This window comes from Aplidium turbinatum, chromosome 4, assembly GCF_918807975.1.
Source record: "Aplidium turbinatum chromosome 4, kaAplTurb1.1, whole genome shotgun sequence".
NCBI lineage: Eukaryota > Metazoa > Chordata > Ascidiacea > Aplousobranchia > Polyclinidae > Aplidium > Aplidium turbinatum.
In genome coordinates, this window is record NC_137475.1 from 30697025 (window position 1) to 30708620 (window position 11596).

Below are 11596 nucleotides of genomic sequence, written 5' to 3' on the forward strand. Positions count from 1 at the left end.
CTGACAAAGTTACTTATGTATGCTACGATAGACAAAATAGGTTTGGAGATGAAGCTCAGATTTGCATACAATTCATGGTTTTACACATCTGTTGGTGCCCTTTCTAGAAGAAAATGAAAACTTCTTGGACCATGAATCGCTCATTCCACTATTATATGCAACTGAAGATAGGTACGCCTATTCCATCAGAGGCGGAATTGCAAGTCTCAAAACAGTTCCTACATGACCAATTGACCATGTGAAAGTTGCAGAACACCAGGATTCCATTGTAGGCTACTGAAAGAACTGTAAGCCTACAATCTACGAGTGGCATTCTCGAATGCATATAAGCTTGCCGCTATACGGTGGCATCACTAGGGTCCAGTAGTGCGGTTTGTGAAACAAGCTTCTTGGTCTTATCTGGAATAGACAAGCCTACACGCAGGTCTATGTTCCAGGCGAACTTGGTTCTGCAAGTGTTTGAAAAGGAAATGACTGAGAAAATAGACCTGGACGTTTTTGTTAATAGATTCAGTGAAGTCCATACACGCCTTCTGTTAAGGTAGGACCTAACCTATCTGTGACGAGGATAGGCTACATTTCACTGATGAGATGAAATACATTCTCACTATTGTCATTAAAGGATTGATCTTGAAGAGATGATTGTTGATTCTGCACTAGAGGAAATGAGGTGCGATGTACACATTGTACAATTATTTACAAAACGATGAGTGACAGGTGCAGCAGCTGCAGCCCTATTTGATCATAACTTCGTTAAACGCCTATTTTCTATGTAGGCTATAGTATATTTTGTGTGATTGATGCAGCGCATTAGAAGAAAATGTAAATAAACTATAACAAGCTCGAAGTCCATCAAAGGCAATGGATTAACCAACAAAAGAATCAACTACAAAATCATAAATTTCATTGCTGTTTCTACGCCAATTTTTAATCATTTTATCACTAGTTGATGGTCGGATGTTTTAAAAATGATTTTGCTTCTCAATTTCTATGCTGTTGTCATTAGTTAACTGTTTAGCCTAAGCTATAAAAGCACGTAATTGATTCTATAATGCCAGTTTACGCTGCTGTTTCTATGATAATCTATGCTAATTTAAACGCAGTAATAGCCTACGAATAATGTTTTTGCGTAAATATACCCACATTGTGTACAAACGTCGTTTTCGTACATGATACGGAAGCTAAAAGTTGGGCCCCCTCTAGAATACTTTTTGCCCCCCCTGGTGCTCCAAGCTAGTTACGGGCCTGGGTCGTACGTGTACCCCTTAGGGATACGAAGCACCAAAGCAAGGGGTACGACATGCAATGTGAAATTATACGTTATTTAGGCATATGTGTAAAGAATGCGTATTGCGTAATGACCACATGAAAGACTATTTTATTGAAATGAAAGCTAGTAGTAAAAGCAAAATGGAGTTTGATCTAATGCAGTTGGATGCCTTCTGGTGTGTACAACTCAACACATTTCCCCAATTAGCAAAAAAGCTTGAGAAATCCTTGTGGCTTTTGCGACAACTTACCTATGTGAAACTGCGGGTTTTATTTGTTTATCTTCAGTCACAGATGAAAGGGTCTCAAACATTGCAAAATTTCCTTTCTCAGCTTTTCGTTTCCAGTTTTCAAGCTTTTGCACAAACTCATCTAGAGAGTCGATAAAGTAAAGTACAGTTGTTTTCTTTCTTTGTAGCTTGAGATTTACAATAAGTGGTTCGATTGGTCAAAAATATCAACTAGATAAGCAAGTTTAAACATGAAGGTACTTTCACTAAAGCGAGATTCCAATTCGTACTTTCCCTACATGTTCAGAAATTCATTAATTTCTTCCAGTAATTCAAAGAATCTTGCTAAAACATTCCTTACAGCCAACGGACTCGAGTATAGTCGAGAAATTTAAGTGTTCAGCATTCATCGAGCAAGCGGTGTGTTTAATGCTCCATTTTTTACAAAGTTTACCATATGGTGATCACTGTGTTCAGAACATGTTGAAAAGATTCTAAAAGAGTTTCAAATAAGCTTCAACTAACTGTTTTGTTTTAGAAGCGTAATAAAAGAAACACTGTCCGAAAGGCAAAAACACAGATGCCATCAAAAAAGGTAATGTTTCATTCATTTTATTATATGATCCGCACACCTAAATAACACTTGGTAAAAAATAAATTTGAACCTGTAGAAATGGTCCAATGTACAATAAAAAATAAAAACGAAAAAGATCACTTTCAACTTATGTCAGATCCACAAATGCTTTCTATTTATTCAATTTTCAAACAACTGCTTGATCTCAAAATATTAAATAGTGGAGGAATGAATTCAAGTTGTTTTTTTCAGCTTTTAAAAACTAAGAAAATAATGATCGTGTTCACACTTAGGACGTTTTCTTAATTTAGTTTTAGGCTATTGTTGTCATACCTGACACAAAGATAGTTTTCTTGGCAACGCAACTTTAACCAGCAATGGGCTACATGAATCAACTTTGGTAGCCTATATTGCTTTGGCTCACCCCACTACTTATATTTTGTGTAAAAAAGCAAACTGTGTCTCAAAATTTGACCAAATGCGATCTCTTTAGCTTTGTTTATTCCATCGCAAACTTCTACTGTAGTTGTTGTAAGTTGACGATTAATATTTTGATTTATGTGGATTTCAGGTCACGAAGATGGTTATGACTGTGACGGTTTTGTTTTTTCTATGTTGGATCCCAAATTTGTTTGCAACAACCATTCACTTGCTTGGTCCTGAAGTACTTCAAGTGACGGGTGATATGTTTAATTGATTTGTTACTGCAATTTATAAGCAATAGCCTACATTTGAGTGAATATCTGCTAACTAAATCTTAATCAAGTTTCATCGAATCATAAGGTCAATATCTTTTTTTATGACAAAGAAAAAAAGCTTTATGAAATGTAGCAACAGCAGAAAACATCTTTCTACATTGATTCAATAACTGTAAAGCTTGCGTTGTGCATGAAAATAAATGTAAAAAGTGAATGAAATAGTCAAAGCAATTACATAGACCCAGTAACGTCATTATGAATATTTGCTTAATTTCTTCCTTCCTCGGGCGGTCGTATATGTTGCGTTTCATCATCATCATGTGCCGTCTCCGAGCTGGAGGTTGGCTGTCAATAGCTTCCACACGCCACGTTCTTCCGCTCCTCCTTTTGCTTTTGTTTAAGAAACTCAAAAATTCTGTGATAATACAGTATAGACTAGCCAACAAACGATCTGATGCCAAGGAACCACCAGTGCAAAAAAACGAAATTGCAAACCAATGTATTTGTTTGTGCAGACGTTTCCGATTTTCTATCTTCATTGTTATCTTTTCACCTAGAGATAAAGTTGTCGTTTGAGAGTTTGAGGCCGACAGTATCCTTTTATCAGAGTGTCGAGGCTTGCCTTGACTACACTGATACTACAAAGAAGTAGCCGACATTTAGTGTCATCCAAAACGCCCATACCTACTTTGCTGCTTGTAGAAAATAATTCAATCATTGATGATAAGGACCTTCGGGGTGTTTCTCAATGTTACATAGTGAGGAAGGAAAAGCTGTTATCACTTTCCATTGATACGTGGTTTAGCAAAAAATCCCTGCTCTCCGTTTTTATTTATTGCTGTACACTTTACATTCCAGTTTCCAATTTCAGAGTTAAAGATATCTCTGAATTTATTTTCGTATTTCACCACTTAACTTTTACTTTTATTTTATTTATACAGTTCTCCAGCAGAGTTGGATAAATTACAATAATTTGCAATTGAGGGTAATTTATTACACAATTTCATGTAATTGTAATTGAAACCCTTTATTGTTGTGTGATTGTAAGTTTAGACAAATTTGGTCCAAATTCCAACATTATTTTGGTAAGTTGCACGCATGATGTCAGTACTTTTGTTGAGCCGCGAGTTGGAGTTCAAAAGGGACTTCTACATGGCAACCTAATCTTTATCAAATGTAGTTCTACTTGCTTTTGATGAAATCAAACTGTAAAAAAATTATCGATGAACATAAATATTAAAACATTTAATTTTTGTAATGGACACGTGTAAATTATTGCATTTGGAAGTAATTGCAATTTACATCTTTCAGAACAATGTAATTGTAATGTAATTAAAAAAATTGATGGTGTAAGTGTAATGCAATCGAGCTAAAAGCTGTGTAATAGATTCAACTCTGCTCCACAGACTACCTTTTCGACCCACATTATGAGACAATATTTCACTGGTGCACTGTTTGCTGCATCTATTTGAACGCTGGGCTAAACCCTATCTTGTATTGCTTTCTCAGTGGAAATTACAAAGCCAAGTAAGATATCCACTTATTTTGTGAGTGAAAGATACTCTAAAGTATCTGTTCAGATTTATCCAATAGTTACGCTGCTCGTTCATAGCGATAGATAAATGAAAGGCTGTCCTGCTTAAAGAAAGAGTTTCTATGGAGATATAAGAATACAACAAACATCGTGAAACTGATTTCTCAGATACGTTCTCACACCTAAACTTGCACCTCGACACCTTCTGCATTGTACAGTAGAGGTTTAAAGACACAAAAATGTGTGTTGTGTCTTTCTCCATGTTGTCGCGCAAACTCACTTTAGTGCAGTGTTTCCCAAACTTTTTTTTAATAGTGTCTCCCTGGACAACAAACAGAGAAGGCCTATCAAACGACACCTTCGACAAAAAAAGTGTTATCAGTTCCTCTTCAAGAATTCCATGTTAGAAAATGTCACAGAATGGGTCGGTTATCCAGTCATGGATTACTAACTGGAATACATCCTGGAATCGAACTCCCATGTCTTTGTGTAGTTCTTGAAGAGGATTGCTGTACGTCTCTACATCAACATCAGATATGTCTTTGTCACTGGTATCAAGTTGATGCAAGCTTAAAAATTGGAAAAATTCTCGTGTAGCTAAATTTCGCTGATAGGCTTACAACACGAGATTTCGTTACACTGAAGGGATAATTTCAATCCATTGAATTTGGGAAATATGTCTGACAAGTAGGCGATATCATTTCTCACAACCAGGACGTCATTCGCAAGGCCAGGGTCACAACTCTGTAGAAATTCCACGATAGTTTCAAACAGCGAATAAAATGGTGCAAGGCGATTTCTCTTGGAAAGCCATCGTACTTTGGTGTGGAATAGTAAGCGCTCAAAAGTTTCATCATTCTCATTGCACAATCGTTTGAATAAGCGTGTAGCCTGTTCAGAGCGTGCGCTTTAATTTTATTCACTGCTTTGATAACAGACTGACAGTCTTCAAAGATAGATTAAGACGAACGCTAAATCAAAATACCCTCAGATTGTAAGATCGGATTTGCGTAATCGCAGTGCTTCAAATTGTCATGCGTTATGCGTTACGACCTCAACTAACTTGTAAGGCACTGCGAAGCCACGTTGCCAACATAATTGCCACAATATCTGCCACAGAGCTCTTATAGCCACCGTCTTCTTTTGTATTTCTTTGAAGCGAAACATAACAAAAAATGCTTTGCAATCCTCTTTTTGTAACTGCCCGATTTACTATCAGCGCCCCCTTAATCGCCCACTTTATAGCCAGCGCCTCTTCATGGTCGCAAGCGCCCCCAAGGGGGTGCTGGCGCCCACTTTGGGAACCACTGCTTTAGTGCAATGAAAGTTAGTCTGTTTATTGCTTCACAAGGATTAGATTTAGGCTCTAACCAAAAACGTTTATAGTTTATGCTTTGTTTTTGTATCAAGATATATGCAGTGGTGACGCTTAGTTTATTTATAAAAGATTTGGAAAGAATGTTATGTGGAAAATTTAATCTCAAAGCAATGCTGTCGTTACAAATGATAAAACAGTCATCATGCAACTGCCAATTTGTGCAGGGTGAAACTAGCTCTCCGAAGTTTTGAGAAAACTCTTATTTCTTGTTGCCACATTGAACGAATCTGTAGAAAAAGGGACAAATATTCTAGAAGTAAAAATCAAGGGTAAGAAACAAAGTTAAACACTATAGGCTATGCGATTCATTTTTTTGTTCAAATACTTAGGTCATATTTGTCTTCTTCTTGCGTGTGACAGAACACCTTCAAAATGTCGGATATTTGCTCACCATGTTTCACTTGTATCATCCGGAAATTACATGTTACTACAGTCATTTGGAAGATCAAACAGTGGCAATCTTCAACGTTGTCAGCGATCTGCTGCTCAACGCCACCAATTATTCATTGTCTTAACTGGTGTACGTCAGCGTTTAATCTATCGATGTTACCAAATAGATCAACGTTACTAAGAGGTTTCTTGGAAATTTGAGCCACAGAGATTGAAGATGGATAGCGTGATAGCGAATTGTGTGTGGTAAAGGGCCAGTTTTTAACCAACTTTCCACGTATCCATAACACAAGCCAAAAAAAAAAATTGTGTCTGCATTGTAAGGTGTGCTTTGGGGTATATTGAGGCTGCTGATTTCAAAAATCACATCAGATTTTATCCATTACATCAGGTTTTTGAGATATTTGCATGATATTTTTTCTCAATAATATTGACTTTTTGGCCAAATTTTCTCTTACTGTTACCGTTTTATCAAGACCTTTTGAGCCAATGGTGTTCGAAAATTTGTCATAATCATAGAAATTATTTTATCTTGTAACATTTGGAAATGTGTGATGACACCATGACCATTGGAGTGACCGATCTATGTTCAGAAGGTACACTATTCAGAAGGCCCCCTAGCTAGATGGTCCACTGGTCAAGAAGGTCACCTAGACCTTCTTACTATAGTGGACCTTCTGCTTAGTGGACCGTCTGTCTATGGTAGACCATCCAACTAATGTACCTTCTGAGAACTGTCCACAAATCACTCCTTGCAGGCAGGGTTACATTCAGTTTGCATGAATCTTCACTTTTTGATTTTTCGTTTTGTGAGGAGTCCACCATAGCTACTGCTGAATGTGGAGATTGCTTATGAGAAATTCGTCTATAGGCCTAACTCATTCTTATTTGAATTTTCAGATATTCAGATTTTTTCATATCAGCAAAGTGTTAATTCTGTTTGTGGTGTGAATAAGCTGCAGGATGGCATCTTCATGGAGAAAGTGTGAAAATGACCCTGATGTTTTTTGGTACTTATGTGGCAGTTATACTGTTCCTAACCAAAGGCAAACAATAACAAATTTTGTGAAATAAGCATATCTTGCATACTTTAAAATTCGTCTGGGTGATCAGGACAAATCATGGGCTCCACATACTGCATGTAAAGCTTGTGTGGAAAACCTAAGACTAGAGATCAATAAAATCCAAAAGTCATTCACAACATTCACGAAAATCATGCAAGCGAAAGTTTGTCCCAGAGTAACGTTTCCCAAATGTGCATGTAAATTTTCTTTTTTCTGTAGAATTGAACGTATTTTTATTTGTCTATTCAATTCTATTCAATTTTACTTTTCTTTACTGGCGCAAACATATAGCAAATGACATTACAAACACATAACTGTAGCACCAACAAAAGGAAAAGATGGCAAAACCAAAAGGTTTAAAATAGGCATTGGGGATTTGCACAGCCATCAAACTTACTTCTTAACACGAAAAAAATAACAATGTACTCTTGTAAGAAAAGGGCGTTGAACGTTTACTGTTAGCAGATATACTTTAAAGAATTGGGTTCAAGTTACCAGACTTCGATAAAAAAAAGATAAAATAAAAAAGGGCATGAAATACCTCAATGTTTCCATTAATCTTATGTTCGTATCTCTTGTGTACTGTATTTAGACTTTATCGCAGACTTTATTGACAAAAAAGATAAAATTTCCTGAAACGCCATAGTCTATCGCCATAGATATTATGACGCCAGACTATGACGCCATCGCTATAGATATGGAGTCGATTTTTACCTATTTTTACCAAAAACAGCATTCAGATATCATAAAATCCTGATGTGATACAAAAAATCTGATGTGATTTATGAATTCAGCACCCAAAACATACCCTAGAATGGCATTGACTATGCTGACACAAAATGTGTGTTGGCTTGTGTAATTATAGAGAACTCTGTAGCGAGCAAGCTTTGTAACATGTTGCTAAAAAGAGTGGCGAAGGTCTAGTAGGCCTTTATGAAGGTAATTTTTGTAATGCAGCACAAAATCTTTTATGGGGTAGAGAATATTTTCCCAGGCTTGCAGCTATTCATTGCTGGTAAAACTATGACGTGGCAGGTTAACTAGCGATGTTATAATTCTCATAAGATCTCGCTTAAGGCAATATCTCGGTTTTTCGTATGGGTGCTTTGGAACCAGTCCAGACCTGTACGTTGTGCAGCACTGTAATTATTTGTCAGGGCACCAGTTTGAAGAAGAGTTGAAGTGTTTTCAGTAGCGTCAACAGATGCAGAGAGTCCATAGGGTCCAGGTGCTCTATTGCACCCCTTTATTGAAATGAGTAACAGTGGAACACAAGAAAAAATTTCACATGGAACTTGTTTTCCAAAGCGATATTGCAATAGCAGTGTGAATGAATGTGGTACTGAAAGGTGATGCCATTAATTGTTTTTTTTTAATTTGTGAATACCATGTTTGATCAAAATTCAGCATTGTTGTCACGAATTACTTCCTCACAATGACAAACGTTCTGTTTTCGAAGTTTTGACGTATACTGCTGTAGCAAAAGCAATGTGGAAGTTTAATTGCATAATGCTTTGTTAAAATACTAATGAATTGTTTTGACTGTATTTTCAGAGCAAGTTCTTCACTTGTCGAAAGTGGAACATCAGTGCACATGACCAACTTATTAATCCCACTGAAGAGCTCCGATAGTGCAAAAGAAATAACCATTTGCAGATAAATTTTAGGAAGATTCGAAACAATTCCCTTCCTCTTCAACCTTCAGCTTTCAAAGTAGCCTAGGCTACTACAAAATTGTAACACCAAATCTTCATCTTTTATACTGCTATGTTGTTTATGCTAGTAATTTTTCAACCGGTGTTCCGTGAAAAATCGTCAGGTCTTCCGCAAGAAATTGAGTACTTTGACTAGTGTTCCATGAAAGACCTGTCGAAAATCAAAATCACAAGAGCTTCCTTTGTCTTTGTACAATTTTTTTGCAAATATAAATGTGCTCATCCAAACAGGCCCAGATATCGCAGTGAAAAAAAACTGAACGTGAATAAATTATTGTTGGGTTGTTTATTTTATTGTATCATTATAATATTTTGTTTGGTGTTCCGCAAGATTACTTCAATGCATAAGGTGTTCCATGGCTCAAAAAGTTGAAGAACTCTGGTTTATTCCATTCTTTCAACTATTTATTCATTTTCTATGCATATCATGTTTACTCTAATAAACCTCTTTCTTGCTTTGTCTCTCTTTTATCTGATAAATCAAAAATTTAGTGATTTTTTATTAATAATTATCTTTTTTGGATGTCTACCTCGGCCATCGTCAGTTTTTGATTTCTTTGTGATGTTTTTAATACTCCCAATCGTTACTCTACAGTATATTTCCTTTTTACTTCCAATAAGAGTTTATCTGTTTGCATTTTGTTTCTCCCATTTCAAGTAAATCAAACAGTTTTGCTTGAGGGTTATCCTGGTGTTGTACATTATCAATAACTTTCAACATTTGTACATTTATTGACATTTTTGAATGCTAAATGACATTAAAGTGATCAAATGTTTGGTTAAAATATTGCTTTGTTGCGTATAACCGAAAGGACAGAGTTTGTAATGTTTTTTAAAAAATGTTAAGTTTTGTAAAAGATTTAGGGCGCGCTTGATGCATCCTAATCTAACCGAAAATATAGTAAGCATTTAAAAAAAGTCACTTTTTAATGCACTTGGTCTAAAAATTTGACACAATTTTTGGTGTTGAGAGAGAAACTTTTGCTGTTTTTATGCGAAGGGGACTTTAAAAAGAATGAAGTAACGTGGTGTTTTCGCTCTTAAATGCACGAAAATTATTTTATATTTCTAATAATTACCAATAGAATAACCTTCGATATAAGCTTCGTTGAAATTGCGACGCATTGTTCCAGCCTTTTTCTTTGTTTGAGTTTCTGGAGACCAGAGTTTTTCCTTTTACCACCTCAGGTTTACAATGTTCATGGACTTCACTGGAAGACTACTACAGAGCAGCAAATTTATGGTTTCGTCATCTAATATACGTAGACCTTCCACTGCGTTAGGTGGGTTGGAATATGGTGCAGTCGTGGAGAATTTGATGTGCAGTCTCTTTTTCAGCACTACATAGCCTACCATTTTCCATTTATGCATGGTTGAATGAAAAACTCCGACGCCCTTACAAAGACGCCTGAGGTGCACTCACACCTGTCTCGGTAGAAACAGGTCGATGGAACAGGTGTCGGAGTCGGAGATGGACAAATGGAGTCTGGTGCTATTTCACTTCCGGTTAGATTTTCATGTACTTTCTGCCTAAATGTTTGTTTGTCAGCTTCATTAAGCAGAAATTGAGCTCGTTTGAAGTAGCAGAAACCTGGAAGTAAATAAGGCGATTTAGCTATAATGATCGACCGAAAAACGAAACCGAAAGACTTCTTCACAATGAATTCGAGCAGGTTGGAGGCCAGCAAGAATACAATACGAAGATGCGGGGCACAGGCATCCGGTCAAAACAGATGCACAGTACACTTCTGAATAGTAAACAAAAACCATGGCTGGTGTGCTCAATGTGTCAGCTCTCGCAGACCAAGTGACTGTAAGAAGATATTACCGAGAGCAGGATAACCATTTTGTTTAAAGCAGTCTGCACCATGTAGCATTCTTTAGGGAGGATTGGGGGTCTAGTTTAAGCTTTCATTTTTCAGTTTATTTGGCTGAACAACTATGCATTTCTAAGTCGACAATGTTTAATTGTCGTTAAATTAACGTTGCTCTCAAAACAACATATGCTTGTTTGTAGCCTACATGTGTGACAATGAATCTTTGGCAGGATAGTCAAAGGCATATCTGAAGGTGGGCACGAAGATTAGCTTCCTGGTTTTTCCGTCTAAAAGGTAAAGGTGGTCCCACACTTGATTCAAGTGTCGGGTATGAGACGATAAGGTTCTCATTGTACTAAGCTTTCGGCACTAAGGGTGGTCGGTTCCTTACTCTCGGCCGCCTTTGGTGCACCAATTTTGACCATCCAAGTTATTACACCCTAGGTGTGAGCTGTGTTTTCAACAATCAGCTGAAGCCCGGAGTCGAACCAGGTTTGTATAATTAGAATGCCAACGCCTTATCCGTTGCGCTATTCCACCGCCGTCTACTTTCCGTCTATAATCTAAATCTTCAACCACCAGGAGCAAGCCCACATTGAACAGAAAACAGAAGATTTGCAAGAATCCACATGCCCACTGCTGTGGTGTTGGTTTCACCAGTAGTTTTTGCTGAAACCGAACAGTTACGGTTATACATTGTTATTCGCTTGAACTGCTTATGCCACGTGCCTACCAAGTTTTACTGTACTTATTGTATAATCTGTATTATTGGTTCTAGCTCTGCTAAAAAAAGCAAGTGATCTTCCCAAAAACGTTTCGATAAATGTATGTTGACATGTCAGATTATGGCTATTGCTCATGTTGATGATTGATAACGATTTGTGTGGCTTGCGATGCTGACGCTGATCTGTAAGATCTTAGGAGGTT

The 11596-nt window shown here is 37.0% G+C and overlaps 1 protein-coding gene across 1 annotated transcript in view; it reads left to right on the forward strand.

The window, feature by feature from the left end:
* The window catches only part of LOC145769055 (somatostatin receptor type 2-like), a 33386-nt gene extending 24589 nt beyond the window's left edge, over window positions 1-8797 (forward strand). The window contains exons 8-10 of the mRNA XM_082580652.1: window positions 2645-2753; window positions 4178-4298; window positions 8692-8797. Of these exons, the coding sequence (XP_082436778.1) occupies window positions 2645-2753; window positions 4178-4298; window positions 8692-8797 (336 nt within the window). The remainder of the gene's footprint in view (window positions 1-2644; window positions 2754-4177; window positions 4299-8691) is intronic.
* The last annotated feature ends 2799 nt before the right edge of the window (window positions 8798-11596 follow it).